We start from the raw sequence: 22,003 nt of genomic DNA on the forward strand, positions 1-22,003 counted from the left end.
AATTGTTTTTCAATGTCTTGTGTAATATTTTTATTTAGACAGGTGATGAGTGCATTGGAAGCATGGACAGTCTAGCCTAGACCGTATTGACTAGACTGATTGAGTCCAGTCTTGTCCTCAGTAACTTTCAGTCGATCATGACACTATCTGTGGCCTCCACAATGCGGTGCACTGGCGCAGTTAACTATTGGAGAATGTCGGTAGGTCCAGAATGTCTTTCCTTATCAGGATTGGACTTCCTCCCCGCCGCTCAAACTATCCTGTCCTCCGGTGTTTCATACGCTTCCTGGAGGATATACACAGGCGTCCTACGGAACAAGCAAGCCGGGGAGGTAGAATGAGGTAATTACGAGTTTAAGTCTATACAGTTAATATTCCCACGGTTATTATTTTACCAATTGAGTATTAAATAGCTACGTTACCTCCTAGCTAGCCAGCATATTGTTGCTAGCCGACGTTAGTGAAATGACATTGTTTAGCTAGCTAATGACAAAATGATGGCTATAGCGCCTCGCTGCTAACGTTAGATATTGTGGCTAGACCGAGTTTTTAGCCAGGATAAACAACCAGTTGCGTTTATAACGTTATAGCTAGCCAATAAATGATTTTCAACAGCATTGTTGGCTAGCATGCTATCCACTACTGTAACAAGTTGGGATATCTTATATTGTCTAGTTTGCTGCTAACCCCAATTGAACGTTAACTGCTTTGTATACTATTCCCTGGCGATGGCATTTTGAAACGTCAGAAGTAGCTAACTAGCTTGTAAGAGTTACACACAGACTGCTGAGCAATGATCAATATTCCTAACTAACGTTAACTAGCTAACTGTAGTTAACGCTTGTCGTTTGCTAACGTTAGATCGCTACGAAACTAGTAGCTCGATGGCCTCATTCTAAGCCAACGTTATTTGTCAGTCGCGCTATCATACTAGCTAGCCACTTGAGAAAGGATCACACATTTCTAAACAATGTTGTGTGAAGACTGCCAAATGGATCCTAAATGTTCCGAGCACGGTCATAGTAAAACCAAATTAGAGCGGCGATACCCGCCACCCTGCAAAATGCACCAAGGTATCCGCACGAGCAAATGCATTTTTCTTTAATCAGGCTGCATATCTGCCAAGTCTTGATTGTGCCAGCACCTTAGATAAAGGTTATCGACTGAACGTAACAGTTAATACTTAAAGGGAAGCCTCTTATGGGTCCGTTTTGTTTTATATAGCCTATGATGGCTGAATCTGAATGATAGACACTTTCCTCGAATTAAGGTTTTCCAGGTTACATTTGATTTGATTTGATTTGATAACCAGCACATTGTGTTTTCAGTCCATAGTAATTCACTAGTAACAATGTAAAGAAGCAATTGGTGATGACTGAGTAAACTATATTTGAAGGTCACTACAAGTTATGCCTGCCGAAACCAGTCCTGGGCAAGAATCTGTCTAGTAGGCTAATCCGTCAATGAATCATACTTCCACCGGTTACAAATTGTGAAAGAGAGTAAGTAGACTGTCTGGATTAACGCCATCCGTCAATGTGTCCACCAAACTCTGTTAATTTCATTAGGCATATGTGGTAATTAACCAGTTCATTTACCCAAATTAGGTTGTCGCATCGGTGAGCACAGATGTCAGGAACGTGTGATTCTAAATCAGCGTGGTTTAGCCATCATGGCATGACTTCAAGGAATCCTGGACATGGGGATAATGCATGCACACAGATTGCCTAATCCAGTTTGAACCACAGTCTCTCACGAGTTTGCTGCCCTGCTTTCACTTCTGCAACTGGCCAAAGAGTCACTCACCTTTTGGAACAATATAAAACTGTATCGACTGTGAAACACGCATAGGCACCACTCTAAACTTAGAAGCAGGACATCTGGAGAGGACATGGTGAGGGAGCCTGTCTCAGTCACTCGGCTGGATTGTTGGAAAAGTTGATTTGAAAGTCATTTCCTCCTTGTTTTCTACTGTTCAATTGTTTTCATAATGACTGCCGTACAAGGTGCTACTGCACATGTTTTTGTCAACGAAACATGAAGGTACTTTTGGGTAGAGTGCCAATTGATACTAGAGCTGGGACGATAAACTGAATTTTTTTATTTCACCTTTATTTAACCAGGTAGGCTAGTTGAGAACAAGTTCTAATTTGCAATTGCGATCTGGCCAAGATAAAGCAAAGCAGTTCGACACATACGACAACACAGAGCTACACATGGAATAAACAAACATACAGTCAATAATACAGTAGAAAAATCTATATATAGCATATGCAAATGAGGTAGGATAAGGGAGGTAAAGGCAATAAATAGGCCATGGTGGCAAATTAATTACAATATAGCAATTAAACACTGAAATGGTAGGATGTACAGAAGATGAATGTGCAAGTTGAGATACTGGGGTGCAAAGGAGCAAGATAAATAAATACAGTATGGGGATGAGGTAGATTGGATGGTCTATTTACAGATGAGTTATGTACAGGTGCAGTGATCTGTGAGCTGCTCTGTCAGCTGGTGCTTAAAGCTAGTGAGGGAGGTAAGAGTCTCCAGCTTCAGAGATTTTTGCAGTTCGTTCCAGTCATTGGCAGCAGAGAACTGGAAGGAGAGGCGGCCAAAGTAGGAATTGGCTTTGGGGGTGACCAGTGAGATAGCACGCGCTCCAGCGGGTATATGGGTGGGTGCTGCTATGGTGACCAGTGAGCTGAGATAAGGTGGGGCTTTCCCTAGCAGAGACTTGTAGATGACCTGGAGCCAGTGGGTTTGGCGACGAGTATGAAGCGAGGGCCAGCCAACGAGTGTACAGGTTGCAGTGGTGGGTAGTATATGGGACTTTGGTGACAAAACGGATGGCACTGTGATAGACTGCATCCAATTTGTTGAGTAGAGTGTTGGAGGCTATCTTATAGATGACATCGCCAAAGTCGAGGATCGATAGGATAGTCAGTTTTATGGGGGTATGTTTGGCAGCATGAGTGAAGGATGCTTTGTTGTGAAATAGGAAGCCGATACTAGATTTAATTTTGTATTGGAGATGCTTAATGTGAGTCTGGAAGGTGAGTTGAAAGTCTAACCAGACACCTAGGTATTTGTAGTTGTCAGAACTGTCCAGGGTAGTGAGGCTGGATGGGCGGGCAGGTGCGGGCAGCGATCGGTTGAAGAGCATGCATTTAGTTTTACTTGCATTTAAGAGCAGTTGGAGGCAACGGAAGGAGAGTTGTATGGCATTGAAGTTCATCTGGAGGTTAGTTAACACAGTGTCCAACGAAGGGCCAGAGGTATACAGAATGGTGGCGTCTGCGTTGAGGTGGATCAAAGAATCACCAGCAGAAGAGAGTCGGACCGAGAATTGAACCCTGTGGCACCCCCATAGAGACTGCCAGAGGTCCGGACAACAGGCCCTCCGATTTGACACACTGAACTCTATCGGAGAAGTAGTTGGTGAACCAAGCGAGGCAATCATTTGAGAGACCAAGGCTGTTGAGTCTGCCAATAAGAATGTTGTGACTGACAGAGCTGAAAGCCTTAGCCAGGTCAATGAATACGGCTGCACAGTAATGTCTCTTATCGATGACGGTTATGCTATCGTTTAGGACCTTGAGTGTGGCTGAGGTGCACCCATGACCAGCTCTGAAACCAGATTACAAGGCGGAGAAGGTGCGGTGAGATTCTAAATGTTCGGTAATCTGTTTGTTAACTTGGTTTTCAAAAACCTTAAAGGCAGGGTAGAATAGATATAGGTCTAGTGTCTCCCCATTTGAAGAGGGGGATGACTGCGGCAGCTTTCCAATCTATGGGGATCTCAGATGATACGAAAGAGGTTGAACAGGCTAGTAATAGGGGTTGCAACAATTTCAACAGATCATTTTAGAGAGGGTCCAGACAGTCTAGCCCAGCTGATTTGTAGGGGTCCAGATTCTGCAGCTGTTTCAGAACATCAGCTTTCTGGATTTGGGTGAAGGAGAAGTGATGGAGGTTTGGGCGAGTTGCTGTGGGGAGCGCAGGGCTGTTGACCGGGGTAGGGGTAGCCAGGTGGAAAGCATAGCCAGCCGTAGAAAAATGCTTATAGAAATTCTCAATTATTGTGGATTTATTGGTAGTGACAGTGTTTCCTAGCCTCAGTGCAGTGGGCAGCTGGGAGGAGGTGCTCTTATTCTCCATTGACTTTACAGTGTGCCATAACTTTTTTGAGTTAGTACTACAGGATGCACATTTCTGTTTGAAAAAGATAGCCTTAGCTTTCCTAACTGCCTGTGTATATTGGTTCCTAACTTCCCTGAAAAGTTGCATATCACGGGGGCTATTCGATGCTAATGCAGAAGGCCACAGGATGTTTTTGTGCTGGTCAAGGGCAGACAGGTCTGGAGTGAACCAAGGGCTATATCTATTCCTAGTTCTACATTTTTGAATGGAGCATGCTTATTTAAGATGGTGAGGAAGGCACTTTTAAAGAATAACCAGGCATCCTCTACTGATGGGATGAGGTCAATGTCATTCCAGGATGATTAGAAAGGCCTGTTCACTGAAGTGTTTTAGGAAGAGGTTGACAGTGATGAGGGGTGGTCGTTTGACCGCAGACCCATTGCAGATGCAGGCAATGAGGCAGTGATCGCTGAGATCTTGGTTGAAAACAGCGGAGGTGTATTTGGAGTTAGTTAGGATGATATCTATGAGGGTGCCCGTGTTTACAGATTTGGGGTTGTACCTGGTAGGTTCATTGATAATTTGTGTGATATTGAGGGCATCAAGCTTAGATTGTAGGATGGCCGGGGTGTTAACTTCTTATGGTATAGGGGATGCTTGCGTCCCACTAGGCCAAAAGCCAGGGAAAATGCAGCGCGGCAAATTCAAATAAAATGATATAAAAATCAAACTTTCATTAAATCACACATGTAAGATACTAAATTAAAGCTACACTCGTTGTGAATCCAGCCAGCATGTCAGATTTCAAAAAGGCTTTTCGGCGAAAGCATAAGGAGCTATTATCTGATGATAGCACAACAGTAAACAAAGAGTTGCATATTTCAACCCTACACAAAACGCAGAAATAAAACATGCCTTGCCTTTGATGAGCTTCTTTTGTTGGCACTCCAATATGTCCCATAAACATCACAATTGGTCCTTTTGTTTGATTAATTCCATCCATATATATCCAAAATGTCAATTTATTTGGCGTGTTTGATCCAGGAAAAAACAGCTTCCAAATTGCACAACGTCACTACAAAATATCTCAAGTTGCCTGTAAACTTTTCCAACACATTTCAAACTACTTTTGTAATACAACTTTAGGTATTTTTAAACGTTAATAATCGATCAAATTGAAGACGGGTCTATCTGTTTTCAATAGAGGACGAGAGGAAACTAATGCTACTTTTCAAGTATTGCGCAACTCTCAACAGTGTTACCCATTTCCTAGATGGCCGTACTTCTTCATTGCACAAAGGAATAACCTCAACCAAATTCCAAAGAATGGTGACATCCAGTGGAAGCGGCAGGAACTGAAAACAAGTGCCTAATTTCCCAATGAGAACTCACTGAACAGACAGAGACCTAAAAAAAAAAAAATCTGAACGGTTAGTCCTCTGGGTTTTGCCTGCAACGTAAGTTCTGTTCTACTCACAGACATGATTCAAACAGTTTTAGAAACTTCAGAGTTTTCTATCCAAATCTACTAATAATATGTATATCTTGTATTCTTGTCATGAGTAGCAGGAAGTTGAAATTGGGCATGCTATTTATCCAAAAGTGAAAATGCTGCTAAGCATGTCCCAGTTTAGGTCATCTAGCAGCACGAGCTCAGAAGATAGATGGGGGGCAATCAATTCACATATGGTGTCCAGGGCACAGCTGGGGGCAGAGGGTGGCCTATAGCAAGCGGCAATGGTGAGAGACTTGCTTCTGGAACGGGGAACTTTTAGAAGTAGAAGCTCAAATTGTTTTGGTACTGACTGACCTGGATAGTAAGACAGAACTCTGCAGGCTATCTCTGCAGTAGATTGCAACCCCGTCCCCTTTGGCAGTTCCAACTTGGCGGAAAATGTTATAGTTAGGGATGGAAATTTCAGGTTTAGGGATAATTATTAAAATTATTGACACCAATCACTTATCGCAGGCATTTTACTGATTTTGTTCATTATGATTAGTACTAGCCTATACTAGAGAAATGTGGAGTTTGAAATGAAATAAGTTTGCTAATATGGGTGATTGTTAATCGGACAATTGATGGCTACAACCATCAAACTAGTAGTACTATTTTTAATGGCGGGGGCAGGTAGCCTAGTGGTTAGTGTTGGACTTGTAACCGAGCAAGATCCAAGCTGACAAGGTAAAAATCTGTCGTTCTGCCCCTGAACAAGGCAGTTAACCCACTGTTCCTAGGCCGTCATTGAAAATAAGAATTTGTTCTTAACTGACTTGCCTAGTTAAATAAAGGTAAAATTAAATTGATACTAGTCCCTTCCTTTATGCTTTTTTAAAACTTGAATACATAGAGTATTTTCTGCTGGGACACATTGGAAGCTAATAGATTACTAATACCAGTGTTTCTCTTTAGGTATACTTATCTATGTGAAGGAACATGAACATGGACCCTTGAACTCAAGGAATGACAACCCCCTTCCCTCCGGCACAATTTAGTAAAATTAGAGTTTTTTTCTGTTTGGTTTTCCATTTCTCTTTGATGGAAATTAACTATGATTACGTGGCATTTTTCATTCGGATGACACTTAGAATTGGACATTGATCGCGTAGCTATCTCACTACTGTAATGCCTGCTTGTCTCTTGAAGAGTAATATTTAAATTCTACCTTGACACTACTGCCTCCACATATCTCTCATTTCTGTGGAAGACCGGGATGCTTGACGTCAGCACTTACCACACAATATTCCACTGCAATCTAGTGCTAATTAAATTGCTGTAGCCTCCTTGCAAGACCAAGGTGTGTTCATTTTTGTCTGATTCATAGTTTTAGGATTTGTTTTATGTTATTTAAACTCGTTTGACATGTAGCCGTCTTTTCTAAGCTGCACTTTATTGATAAATATCATCACTACGATATTTCAAAACTGTAATTTAAGCATATCTTTGAGTTATATATATTTTTTTAATCTTTAGGGGTGTATATATTCTGTTTTAATTTTAAACTGGAAAGTATATCGTTTTTGTTTACAAGCCTTTTCTGTCGACCATTCCGAAATGGACAAATCTAGAATCTGATAGCGTTTAAGGACAAGGCAGACATAATCTTTAATTGACAGATCTAAGATCAATCCTTGTCTTCGGACATTTGCGTTGTGAAGGCTGGTGTTTTTATGTTCCTCTGTTGGATTGACACACTAAAGAGAAGAATCTCTATCTGAAGACCAGTGGGAGTTATTTTTCTTGGATCGTACAATACTCCTTTGAGTGCAGATGGATTTGACACGTCAAACTCAGAGGTGCTTTTGTGGCGTTGCCTTTGCAATTCAAGCACTGAAGTGGAAGAATGATTTTAAGGACGTTTCAGGGATAAATAACTTGTGTTTTTAAGAAAGACTGACAGGTCTATAGTTTTATTTTCATCTTCCTAGCAGATCCTAAGGAGAGGTGCTTCCATTTGATTCTCCTTTTTAAGGTGGCCATCAGTGGCCAAATGAACTGACGTTGTATCACTACCTGAATTTAAACAGACTTATTCCATCCAACAAACTGCCAACTGCATGAAACACTCACACACCGTCCACCTGTCAGGAAACAGACCTTACCTACCCTAAACCTGAGGGTTGGAAGTCCGCTCCCCGTCAAGCCCCCCACACTAAGGATGCGTTCCCCAGAGCCCCCCATCCCATCCCCAGCTGAGGCCCTACTCCACTGCCAGTTCGGGGGCTGGGCAACGGGCAGCAGCTGCAACAACAGCTGCCCCAACAGCCCTGGAGGTCCTGGGGGTCTGTCATCCCCTTCTCCCTCCCCCAGCCCCTCTGCTGCCTCCAGCTATGCCTTGACCCTCACCCCTTCCCACATCCACGTCCAGCGCCTGGCCCCCCGCCCTGGTAAAGAGGCACGTCTAATACTACCCCTGTCAGAGCTGGCAGGGTGCAGCTGTCCCCGCGCCCCTGCTCCCCCCTTGCTGGTTCTATACTGGTATCCCCCGGGGAGGCGGAGGAAGGGGGTGTCCAGGAGGAGACAGGTGAGGGTGTACCTGGCTGAGGCCAGGGTGGAGGCTGAGAGGTGGTCCACTGCTATACAATGTCTGCTCAGGGGAGTCGCCATCACTGCTGACACGGGTGAGTGTGTGTTCCACTAACACAGCTACAATCAGTTATCTTGTCTGTTTGTATGCTATGTTACAGTCCAGGCACACTATGTGTAGGTTCTGAGGTTATTGTAACATCCCAGTTGTTGGAATCAATCTGATGTTCCCTAATGCCCATCATAAAGACTGGCACAGTGTCACCATGAGAGAGAATGAAACCAAATCAGCACTCGTTATGGCGTTTGGCGTCGACTACTTCCTATCCTGTGTACAGACTTTAACTGTGCCTTCATTAACTTTATGAGCACCATTCACTCCATAAAGTTTGTTTCCATTACTGGGAGCGTTTATGTTAGTTATTGTTAACTGGAGTCATACTGGGTGATCTGAGGTCCTTTTGATGTAGGAGACCAGAGGATACAAGGGAATATAGGCCTAGGCTACTGTATGAATACCATACCATGCATGTTCTAACAGATAATGGCCATGTGATAAGGAATGAATGGCTATAGGCCAATGCTGTTGTACGCACAGCATGCTATGTTCAGTCAGGAGGCCTGGCTATTAAAAGGCTAAAGTATTGTTTAAGGGTTCATTCATGTATGTGAACAAACATGTTATTTAATCTTTCTTGGCTGTGTGTGTGTGTGGGCTAGGTTATCCCTTTAACACTTAATTTCCTCTACTTTCTCTGTCTCTGCTCTTATCTGTCCTGCACACACGGTCTGTATCATTCAGCGTCTAACCAACACAGCATCCCTCCCTTCCCACTAACTCCCACCCCTCACCAAGACAGCCTCCCTTCCCACTAACTCCCACCCCTCACCAACACGGCCTTCCTCCCTTCCAACTAACTCCCACCCCTCACCAACACGACCTCCCTCCCTTCCAACTAACTCCCACCCCTCACCAACACAACCTCCCTCCCTTCCAACTAACTCCCACCCCTCACCAACACAGCCTCCCTCCCTTCCAACTAACTCCCACCCCTCACCGACACAGCCTCCCTCCCTTCCAACTAACTCCCACCCCTCACCAACACAGCCTCCCTCCCTTCCAACTAACTCCCACCCCTCACCAACACAGCCTCCCTCCCTTCCAACTAACTCCCACCCCTCACCAACACAGCCTCCCTCCCTTCCAACTAACTCCCACCCCTCAACAAGACATCCTCCCTCCCTTCCAACTAACTCCCACCCCTCACCAAGACAGCCTCCCTTCCCACTAACTCCCACCCCTCACCAAGACAGCCTCCCTTCCCACTAACTCCCACCCCTCACCAACACGGCCTCCCTCCCTTCCAACTAACTCCCACCCCTCACCAACACGGCCTCCCTCTCTTCTCACTCCCACCCCTCACCAACACGGCCTCCCTCTCTTCTCACTCCCACCCCTCACCAACACGGCCTCCTTCTCTTCTCACTCCCACCCCTCACCAACACGGCCTCCCTCTCTTCCCACTAACTCCCACCCCTCACCAACACGGCCTCCCTCTCTTCCCACTAACTCCCACCCCTCACCAACACTGCCTCCCTCTCTTCCCACTAACTCCCACCCCTCACTAACACGGCTTCCCTCCCTTCCCACTAACTCCCGTTCTGCCCAAATAGCAACACCACTGTTTTCGCCACGGCCTGTGTGGTCCTTTCTATCTATATACAGTATATGCTCTCCTTCTTTCTCTCTCTGTCCCTCTGTCTTGCACTCTCCTTTTTGCTTTTTCCATCGTCAGCCTTTCTCACATCGCTGTCTTGTTTTAGCACTTTGAGGACCACTTTGAGGACCTGGAAGAACCCCAAGGCGTAAAGCCTACGTAAAGCCCATCTATTATCCATTTCAACATTCCCTTTTCTTACATTTGTTTTGACTCTCCCTCGCTCATTATCTCTCTCTGTCTTGTCTCCTTCCTCTCTCCCAAACACTCTTCTTTTCTCACTGTCTCTGTGCATTAGTCTACACCCTCAGTGTCTGTCTGTGCATCCTCCCCCCATAGTCTTTCATCCTTGCTGTCTTTACACCTTTTTCAGTCTCTCCTCCTCCTGTCTCCTCTCATCCATCTATCTGCCCTCTGTCCTCTTTTGTTTTGTACCTCCTTCCTTCCTACTGTCTGCATTTCTTTATCTTCCTCTTTCAATGTCCTCCCTCTTTCTCCTTTCACAGTTACTACCCCTTTCTCACTCTGTCCCCTCTCTCCTGCTCGCTCTCTCTTGCTCTCTCTCCTGCTCTCTCTCACTCTCCTGCTCTATTTATCACACACTCTGTCTGTAACTGTCTCCACTCTGTATGTCTGTCTAACTTTGTCTACTCTCTCTCTGTCTAACTCTTTCTCCACTCTGTATGTCTGTAACTCTGTCTACTCTCTCTCTAACTCTTTCTCCACTCTGTATGTCTGTAACTCTGTCTACTCTCTCTCTGTCTAACGCTTTCTCCACTCTGTATGTCTGTAAGTCTGTCTCCACTCTGTATGTCTGTAACTCTGTCTCCACTCTGTATGTCTGTAACTCTGTCTACTCTCTCCCTGTCTAACTCTTTCTCCACTCTGTATGTCTGTAACTCTGTCTCCTCTCTTATCTCTCTCTCTCCTTATCTCTCTAACTCCTTGTACTCTGTCTAGTCTGTTGCTCTCCTCTGCATTGTGAATTAGACAACCTCCTAGCTGCTGGTTCTGCTTCTATAATGGCTTTAGTCAGAGATGTGTGCAGTTAGTGTTTGGTCCACTTCAACCCTATACAGTAGGTGCTGCTGTGTAGATAGGGCTCTGCTTGTTATTACCAGGTGTTTTGTGGAAGACTAAACACTGACGTGTTCAGTTAGTACCTTGTTTCCTGTCCTGGGCCTTTAGGGCCTTTTCATTCTACAAGATGTAATTATATAGAGCCATTAGTCAAATGGAATCATTATTACTTATCTGGTCAGAGATAGTCCCTTTGAGATGAGCTGAAAGAGGTTTGCCTTGTCACAGATACACTCAAAGTCTAAGGGTGGGAAACACTGTGCTTTATGGCAGGGTTTCCCAAACTCGGTCCTCCTCAAATAATCAAAGCTTGAGTTGGTTATTTGAATCAGCTGTGTAGTGCTAGGACAAAACTAAAACATGCACCCGGGGGGGTGGGGGTCCCAGTTTGGGAAACCCTGCTTTATGGCATCACGTACGTTTGTTGTTCTCTTGTACACTGTGAAGATGAAGCCTTGTATTTTTGATAGAACAATCAATCAATTTGTTTCTAATGATTGGCTGCTTTCCCTCAGAAATTGTCAAACGTTTACTGCCCCGTCCTCGAAGGCTGCTGCTATTGGTGAACCCCTTCAGTGGGAGAGGCCAGGCTATGCAGTGGTGTCAGACACACATCCTGCCAATGATCAGAGAGGCTAACATCAGCTACAACCTGATACAGACAGGTAACACACACCATAACGTCAGCTACAGCCTGATACAGACAGGTAACACACACCATAATGTCAGCTACAACCTGATACAGACAGGTAACACACACCGTAACGTCAGCTACAACCTGATACAGACAGATAACACACACCGTAACGTCAGCTACAACCTGATACAGACAGGTAACACACACCGTAACATCAGCTACAACCTGATACAGACAGGTAACATACCGTAACGTCAGCTCTGCAACCTGATACAGACAGGTAAAACACACCGTAATGTCAGCTCTACAACCTGATACAGACAGGTAACACACACCGTAATGTCATCTACAACCTGATACAGACAGGTAACACACCGTAACGTCAGCTCTGCAACCTGATACAGACAGGTAAAACACACCGTAATGTCAGCTCTACAACCTGATACAGACAGGTAACACACACCGTAACGTCAGCTATAACCTGATACAGACAGGTAACACACACCGTAACGTCAGCTACAACCTGATACAGACAGGTAACACACACCGTAACGTCAGCTGCAACCTGATACAGACAGGTAACACGCACCGTAACGTCAGCTGCAACCTGATACAGACAGGTAACACACACCGTAACGTCAGCTACAACCTGATACAGACAGATAACACACACCGTAACGTCAGCTACAACCTGATACAGACAGGTAACACACACCGTAACATCAGCTACAACCTGATACAGACCGGTAACACACACCGTAACGTCAGCTATAACCTGATACAGACAGGTAACACACACCGTAACGTCAGCTACAGCCTGATACAGACCGGTAACACACCGTAACGTCAGCTCTGCAACCTGATACAGACAGGTAAAACACACCGTAATGTCAGCTCTACAACCTGATACAGACAGGTAACACACTGTAACATCAGCTACAACCTGATACAGACCGGTAACACACCGTAACGTCAGCTCTGCAACCTGATACAGACAGGTAAAACACACCGTAATGTCAGCTCTACAACCTGATACAGACAGGTAACACACTGTAACATCAGCTACAACCTGATACAGACCGGTAACACACCGTAACGTCAGCTCTGCAACCTGATACAGACCGGTAACACACACCGTGACGTCAGCTACAACCTGATACAGACAGGTAACACACACCGTAACGTCAGCTACAACCTGATACAGACAGGTAACACACACCGTAACGTCAGCTACAACCTGATACAGACAGGTAACACACACCGTAACGTCAGCTACAACCTGATACAGACAGGTAACACACACCGTAACATCAGCTACAACCTGATACAGACCGGTAACACACACCGTAACGTCAGCTATAACCTGATACAGACAGGTAACTCACTGTAACTTCAGCTACAACCTGATACAGACCGGTAACACACCGTAACGTCAGCTCTGCAACCTGATACAGACCGGTAACACACACCGTAACGTCATCTACAACCTGATACAGACAGGTGACACACACCGTAATGTCATCTACAACCTGATACAGACAGGTAACACACACCGTAATGTCATCTACAACCTGATACAGACAGGTAACACACCGTAACGTCAGCTCTGCAACCTGATACAGACAGGTAAAACACACCGTAATGTCAGCTCTACAACCTGATACAGACAGGTAACACACACCGTAACGTCAGCTATAACCTGATACAGACAGGTAACACACACCGTAACGTCAGCTGCAACCTGATACAGACAGGTAACACGCACCGTAACGTCAGCTGCAACCTGATACAGACAGGTAACACACACCGTAACGTCAGCTACAACCTGATACAGACAGGTAACACACACCATAACGTCAGCTGCAACCTGATACAGACAGGTAACACACACCGTAACATCAGCTACAACCTGATACAGACCGGTAACACACACCGTAACGTCAGCTGCAACCTGATACAGACAGGTAACACACACCGTAACATCAGCTACAACCTGATACAGACAGGTAACACACACCGTAACATCAGCTACAACCTGATACAGACAGGTAACACACACCGTAACGTCAGCTACAACCTGATACAGACAGATAACACACACCGTAACGTCAGCTACAACCTGATACAGACAGGTAACACACACCGTAACGTCAGCTCTGCAACCAGATACAGACCGGTAACACACACCGTAACGTCAGCTCTGCAACCTGATACAGACCGGTAACACACACCGTAACATCAGCTACAACCTGATACAGACAGTTAACACACACCGTAACGTCAGCTCTGCAACCTGATACAGACCGGTAACACACACCGTAACGTCAGCTCTGCAACCTGATACAGACCGGTAACACACACCGTAACATCAGCTACAACCTGATACAGACAGGTAACACACTAGCGTCAGCTACAACCTGATACAGACAGGTAACACACACATCAGCTACAACCTGATACAGACCGGTAACACACACCGTAACGTCAGCTATAACCTGATACAGACAGGTAACACACACCGTAACGTCAGCTGCAACCTGATACAGACAGGTAACACGCACCGTAACGTCAGCTGCAACCTGATACAGACAGGTAACACACACCGTAACGTCAGCTACAACCTGATACAGACAGGTAACACACACCGTAACGTCAGCTGCAACCTGATACAGACAGGTAACACACACCGTAACATCAGCTACAACCTGATACAGACCGGTAACACACACCGTAACGTCAGCTGCAACCTGATACAGACAGGTAACACACACCGTAACATCAGCTACAACCTGATACAGACAGGTAACACACACCGTAACATCAGCTACAACCTGATACAGACAGGTAACACACACCGTAACGTCAGCTACAACCTGATACAGACAGATAACACACACCGTAACGTCAGCTACAACCTGATACAGACAGGTAACACACACCGTAACGTCAGCTCTGCAACCAGATACAGACCGGTAACACACACCGTAACGTCAGCTCTGCAACCTGATACAGACCGGTAACACACACCGTAACATCAGCTACAACCTGATACAGACAGTTAACACACACCGTAACGTCAGCTCTGCAACCTGATACAGACCGGTAACACACACCGTAACGTCAGCTCTGCAACCTGATACAGACCGGTAACACACACCGTAACATCAGCTACAACCTGATACAGACAGGTAACACACTAGCGTCAGCTACAACCTGATACAGACAGGTAACACACACATCAGCTACAACCTGATACAGACCGGTAACACACACCGTAACGTCAGCTGCAACCTGATACAGACAGGTAACACGCACCGTAACGTCAGCTGCAACCTGATACAGACATGTAACACACACCGTAACGTCAGCTGCAACCTGAGACAGACAGGTAACACACACCGTAACATCAGCTACAACCTGATACAGACAGGTAACACACCGTAACGTCAGCTATAACCTGATACAGACAGGTAACACACACCGTAACATCAGCTACAACCTGATACAGACAGGTAACACACACCGTAACATCAGCTCTGCAACCTCAGCCGTTAACCGGTATCACACACATGGGTACAACCTCCTAACAACACATCTCCTTTTCTTCTCAGAGCGACAGAACCATGCCAGAGAGTTGATCAAAGAGATCTCCCTGCCTCAGTGGGACGGCATCATCATCGTCTCTGGAGATGGCCTGCTGCACGAGGTGTGTGGGGGGTGTGTGTGTGTGTGGGGGGTGTGTGTGTGTGGGGGGGGTGTGTTTGTGTGTGGGGGGGGGTGTGTTTGTGTGTGGGGGGGTGTGTGTGTCTGACTCTGCGCTTTCTCTCTCCAGGTGATCAATGGTTTGATGGAGCGTCCAGACTGGGAACTAGCAATAAAGACACCTGTAGGTATCCTTCCCTGTGGCTCTGGAAATGCCCTGGCTGGCTCCATCAACCACCATGCGGGGTGGGTCACACACACACATCCAACCAGCTATGTGACACGTGATGACTTGACCAGAGATATGAGACTGATTCAAATATAAACATGCAATATTTTAGAATGTCTTGTTCGATCAATGGTGAGAATGCTGGAGAGACTAGTAGAAGCATTGAAATGAATGAATAGGTTATTCCAGTTCAGAGTTCTGGTCCCATGGTGTGTCTGGATTTAATTAATAATTTCCCTCAGCCTCAAATTCATTCCTCTACCACTTGATACATTTCTCAATTCTGATGTAGATAAACATGCACCTTTACAGTAACACACACACCCACAGTAGTTTTCATTGGAAATAAAAGGTGTGCAGTCTAATTAGCATTGGGACGATATATGATTCTATCGAATATCGGGATGTTTGACATTGCCGAATATGTGAAGTCCAAGATGGTAGGTATATTGTGAAGTCCAAGATGGTAGGTATATTGTGAAGTCCAAGATGGTAGGTATATTGTGAAGTCCAAGATGGTAGGTATATTGTGAAGTCCAAGATGGTAGGTATATTGTGAAGTCCAAGATGGTAGGTATATTGTGAAGTCCAAGATGGTAGGTATATTGTGAAGTCCAAGATGGTAGGTATATTGTGAAGTCCAAGATGGTAGGTATATTGTGAAGTCCAAGATGGTAGGTATATTGTGAAGTCCCAAGATGGTAGGTATATTGTGAAGTCCCAAGATGGTAGGTATATTGTGAAGTCCAAGATGGTAGGTATATTGTGAAGTCCAAGATGGTAGGTATATTGTGAAGTCCAAGATGGTAGGTAGATTGTGAAGTCCAAGATGGTAGGTATATTGTGAAGTCCAAGATGGTAGGTATATCGTGAAGTCCAAGATGGTAGGTATATCGTGAAGTCCAAGATGGTAGGTATATCGTGAAGTCCAAGATGGTAGGTATATCGTGAAGTCCAAGATGGTAGGTATATTGTGAAGTCCAAGATGGTAGGTATATCGGGATGTGCAAGACTTCTGTATTTGAACTTTAAAAATCGAACGGTGCAGTCTTATAAGTTAGGCTGCAACAATATGTTGATAATGAAGTCTAAATAAATGAACACATTTTTTGGCCTTACTAAGGTTATTTCATGAGAATGTGACTAGAAAATCATATAAGGACAAAACTTGCACAGTCTGGAATTATCTAGTCAATATTGGTGGCTCCCGAGTGGTTCGATTCCAGGCTGTATCACAACCGGCCGTGATCGGAAGTTCCATAGGGCGGTGCACAATAGCCCAGCGTCGTCCGGGTTGGGAGGATTTGTCTGGGGTAGACCGTCATTGTAAATAAGAATTTGTTCTTAACTGACGACACATTTTTTAAATTAACCTTTATTTAACTAGGCAAGTCAGTTAAGAACAAATTCTTATTTACAATGATGGCCTACCAGGGAACAGTGGGTTAACTGCCTTGGTCAGGGGCAGAACGACAGACTTTTACCGTGCAGCTCGGGGATTCGATCCAGCAACCTTTCGGTTGGCCTAACACTAATCACAAGGCTACCTGCCGCCCCAAAAGTTAAAGGTTAAATAAAAAAGAGGAAATGTAAAAAATTAAGTCGCCAAACGATTATATCGGATATCACAATATTTGGAGTAGCATATCGTAGAAGAGGTCTCCCCAAATATCACCCAACCTTAATTCTAATCACGGTCAACCTTTAGACTTTAGTTTCTTGATGTACAGCCCATTGGCCCTATTACATTGCAGTAGTAGATTTCAGTTTCTTGATGTACAGCCCGTTGGCCCTATTACATTGCAGTAGTAGATTTCAGTTTCTTGATGTACAGCCCGTTGGCCCTATTACATTGCAGTAGTAGATTTCAGTTTCTTGATGTTGGCCTTATTAAAGTACTGTAGACTTTAGCATCTTCAACTAATCCTTATGCCTCTCATATTGTTGCATCAGCTGTTTCAACGAATCATCGAGACTGAAACTGATAGAGAAATTCTCTTCCCTCCCTTTCTCTCCTGCCCCCAACTCCCTCCCTCTTTCTCCTACCCCCACTTTACCCTCCCTCTCTTCATGTCCTGTTATTTCTAGATTTCTCTCCTTTGTCTCTGGAAGACACATCGATAAATGAGTCCAGTCGATATAGTACAGTCTGTTCTTTCATCTCTCTCTCCTTATCTCTTGTGTTTTCTTTATGATGTTTTTTTTGGCCACCTACGTAACATTCACTGATAGTGTATGCCATAAACATTATGTTAACTTATTTTACACAGTATTAATTTCCTCTCTCCTCTCACCTTTCCTCTCTGTATTTTCCATTCCTCTCCCTCTACACATTCTCACCCTTTCTCCATTCTCTTCCATCCACTGTTTCCCTCTTACTTTTCTCTTCATCCTAGTTATGACATGTGCCTTCGGGAGCCTCTCCTCCTCAACTGCTGTTTTCAGCTCTGCCGTGGTGGAGTCAAGCCCATGGATTTGGTCTCTGTGACAACCAGCCCCGCCCCTTCTCAAAATGGCCGCCCGGGTCTTCCCAGAAGGATGTTCTCCTTCCTATCTGTGGCCTGGGGCTTTGTGTCTGACGTGGACATCGAGAGTGAGAGGTGTGTGTGTTTAAGTTAATGGCGTGGTTGCAGTGCCGAGTAATCTGGAGTCCTCTTCCCGATAGCTAAACAGCCGAAGCTTCTGCACATGTGCGGGATTCTCTATTTTACTGCTCCCTCTGCTGACACAGCTTATCAAACACAAGCAGTACACTGAAGGGCAGTTTTTTTCCATCATCATTGCGAACATTGGCTAAGCAGGAGGCAGTCAACGTAGTAGTTGAATGGTCGGCTGCCCAGAAGTGGAACAGGCTACTCAGGCAAATTTCAGTCATTGTCAAATCGTGCAGTACTTGCATGATCATTGAGAAGCGAAATTACACTTGTACGTGATTTGTGGATTGAAATGCAGATTGTTTTTGCCCCAATACAATGTGTAGACAGCTTCCTACGTGCTACTGCAATATCCTTAGTTACAACAGACAAAGTTGTAGCCTATATCCTAAATTAACATACTATAAATATTTAGATTTATTTGGAATGTTGGTTCAAATAGCTGCAGGTTTTACATCAGCTGTTCAGAAATTTGAGGCAGAGATGTAGGCTCCGTCATTTCTATCAAAAAGGTTGATAGGAAGGGTTCAGATGAGGCTGCGTAAAGTGAGAAATGTGAAGGGAGGTGGATGTGTGTAAACTAACACATGGGCAGAACGTGATTCGGTTCTTTAACTCTGGGGAAGAGGCTTCCAGGGTGACGGGACAGGGCACTTGCCTTTGGTCACTCATCCTTAAATTAAGTACATGGAATCTTTCACTGTACCTCCTTGATCACTCTTATTCCTAATGAATAAGTATTGTGTTATGTTCTCTGTTGTTGCCCTGGTAACTAAATGCTGTAATGGTGTGATGTTGCAGGTACCGGGGTCTGGGGTCGGCACGGTTCACCCTGGGCACTCTGGTCCGCCTGGCCTCCCTGCGCTCCTATAAGGGCCGTCTGTCCTACCTGCCCCCCTCCATAGTCGCCACATCCCCAGACGCCATCTCTCCGCCCCTGCGCAGACCCCTGTCCCGCAGCATCACTGAGGGCCTGGAGGGCTTCTGCCACACCCCCATCCAACGCACTAGCTCTGACATGGGCCTCAGCGAACAGAGGAGTCTGAGGAGGGTAGACACGGAGAGGGAGAGGGAGAGAGAGATGGAGAGGCAGAGAGAGAGGGAGAGGAGGAGGGAGAGGGCCAGGGGAGGGGGAACGGGGGTGGTCAGGGCGAGTAGCTTGGCAGAAGATAGAGAGAGAGAGATGGAGGGTGAGGCGGGGAGGTCAGGGACAAGTTCGGAGAGATCTGGGACGAGTTCGGAGTTGAATGAAAGGGAAGATTGCAGGATGGGAAGGGAGGATGGGATGACGGGGAACATGGAAGAAAGGCCAGATGAGGAAAGAGAAGACGGAACGATGGAGCAGGACTCAGGGGTGATCGAGGATATAGAGGAGAGAGTGAGGAATGGGGAAGGTAGCAGCGGCTCAATGGATGGAGTGATGGAAGCGAAGGAGGTTGGAGAGGAGTATGGGAGGGACATGGGGCGAGAGCCCAACGAGGACCCAGAGGGGTGTTACTCGTACCCTGACAACCTCCAGCAGACCAGACTGGCTCTAAGGAAGAACTCTGCCCCTTTCAGCCAGATAGCTAACGCCTTCTTTAGCCAGCCCCTCAGCCAGGAGGCTGACCCCATGTCTGGAGCCTCGTACAGGGCAGAAGAGATGGATCTGAACGAAACATACTTCCAGAAAGAAGCTTACCCACTGGACATCGCCCGAGAGAGAGCTCTCACCATATCCTCTCCCTTCAGACACTCTCCTTTCTCCTTCAAGCCCAAATCTCTGGACCAGAACACATCCCGCCCCAGACCCGTATCCCTCCTCCACCACCCCCACTCCAACTCCCTACCCCCTAAACTCCCCTCCCTGTCCCTCTCCCTCTCTCCCACGCCCCCTTCCTCCCCGTCCTGTGCCTCCCCCCACTCCTCCTCCTACCTCGTTCCGCGCCCCAACACCCCCAACTCCACCTCCCCTTCCCCGTCTCTCCAGTCCCCCTCCCCCTCCTTTACCTTTGACATTGCAGAGCCTGCCGGACCCCTCAAGAACCGCCCCCCCGTCTCACTCCCTTTCAACCCTCCCAGGGATGACCTCCTGCCCCCCTTGGACCAGGCCCTGCCGACCCGGGACTGGGTGACCATCGAGGGGGACTTTGTGCTTGTGCTGGCCATCTACCAGTCCCATCTCGGGGCAGATCTCCATGCCGCCCCCCAAGCCAGGTTTGACGATGGGCTGATCCACCTGACGTTTGTGCGGGCAGGGATCTCCAGAGCCACCCTGCTTCGTCTGTTCCTGGCCATGGAGAGGGGGGCACACCTGTCTCTCAGCTCCCCCTATGTGAGCCACGTCCCAGCCAGGGCCTTCAGGCTGCAGCCCCTCTCCCCACGAGGAACACTCACTGTGGACGGGGAACTGGTGCCATACGGCCCGCTGCAGGCACAGGTAGAGAGAGCGATGGAGTGGGAGAAAGTGGAGTGGGGAGGGGAGGGCTGGAGGGAGTGTGTAAAGTGTATGTACACTGGAAGATAAAAGCAGTTGCTAAGATTATAAAACTAATTTCGAAAGCTTTTTTAAAATAAATATTTTTACTAACAATCCCAGCTCGTAAGTGCATGTAAATCGACTCCACATCTATAGTACTGAACTGGTGTATTGTCTTCGGTATGATGTTACCCTCTGTATTCTGCCTGTATTATATTAAACCATTGATGATGGCCTATCACTTCAGTGCAACAAAAGCGGTTAGACTTTTCTCTGGTATATTAATAACCACATTATACACTTCTAATACCTATCTTTAGTTCCCTTCTCTAAAGTATTCTACTAATCACTCTATCGGTTTGTCTCCCTCAGGTCCATCCCTCCATGTCCCGGCTCATTGTCGGTGACTCTGGAGTGAAGATCACCCGATTCTGACAAGGGATTGGCTGACCAGATCAGCTGATACGGCGCTCTCTCCAATTATATAATCTCTGTTGCCATCTATGTTCACAGAGAAAGAGGAGAAAAAAGCCTCAGAGACTGAAATCAGAGCGAATAATTTCTGGGGTTTAATGGAAGGGATCACCTGCTGAGCAGAGCGGCGGTGCAGGACGCAAGCCGAGGGATTAATAGAGAATTTTAAAAACGGATGAAAACGAGCTTTGTTGCACAGCTGTTGGATTACACTCCGTTTATCCTGAGAAGCCTGTACCTGCATAGCCATGGGAGCAAAATAGGGGGGTGGGGGGGGCAAGTTGAATGTGTATGGGGGAGTGTGTATTTGGTGCATGTGTGTAGTGTATACATTCTAGTATGCACAAATGGCATGCAGAGATGCACATTTCAGATGTCTTTGTTCTCTATCAAAGCTGTCCTAGAACAGTTCTAGTTCTAGAACAATTTCAGAGGGAGCCACACCCTCATGCAAATGTAGATCCCCTTCCGTATTGGAACCTCTGTCCTTCCCTGTAATGCCTTAAAGTACAACTCCTCTGACTTTGCCCTTTCTGTCTTATATAAGAAGCCTAAACCTGCGACTCCACAAATCTCCATTCACCAGAGGCTGGTGGGAGGAGCTATAGGAGGACGGGCTCATTGTAAAGACTGGAATAGAATTAATGGAACGGTATCAAACCCATACAAAACCACATGTTTGACTCCGTTCTATTTATTCCATTCCAGCCATGAGCCCGTCCTCCTATAGCTCCTCCCACCAGCCTCCTCTGCCATCCAGGTAAATCAGAAGGAACCGTCCACTACAGGAAAAACAAAGCAAAGCTGATGAGCATACTGTGGTGTTAAGTTTGTATTGGTGTGTATGAAATATCTGTGAACAAATGAATTTTATTAGCAATCCCATG

At 46.0% G+C, this 22,003-nt stretch overlaps 1 protein-coding gene across 1 annotated transcript; it reads left to right on the forward strand.

Moving 5' to 3' along the window:
- Nucleotides 1-207: 207 nt before the first annotated feature.
- LOC110536658 (sphingosine kinase 2) lies at nt 208-21,696 on the forward strand. Its single transcript, XM_036940404.1, has 8 exons — nt 208-342; nt 6,551-8,259; nt 11,478-11,627; nt 15,211-15,305; nt 15,432-15,547; nt 17,927-18,130; nt 18,986-20,603; nt 21,015-21,696. The coding sequence occupies exons 2-8, from the start codon at nt 7,797-7,799 to the stop codon at nt 21,075-21,077; spliced, it is 2,709 nt and encodes a 902-aa protein (XP_036796299.1). The 5' UTR covers nt 208-342; nt 6,551-7,796; the 3' UTR covers nt 21,078-21,696.
- Nucleotides 21,697-22,003: the final 307 nt, after the last annotated feature.

The sequence above is a fragment of the Oncorhynchus mykiss genome, chromosome 2 (genome assembly GCF_013265735.2).
Source record: "Oncorhynchus mykiss isolate Arlee chromosome 2, USDA_OmykA_1.1, whole genome shotgun sequence".
Classification (NCBI taxonomy): Eukaryota; Metazoa; Chordata; class Actinopteri; order Salmoniformes; family Salmonidae; genus Oncorhynchus; species Oncorhynchus mykiss.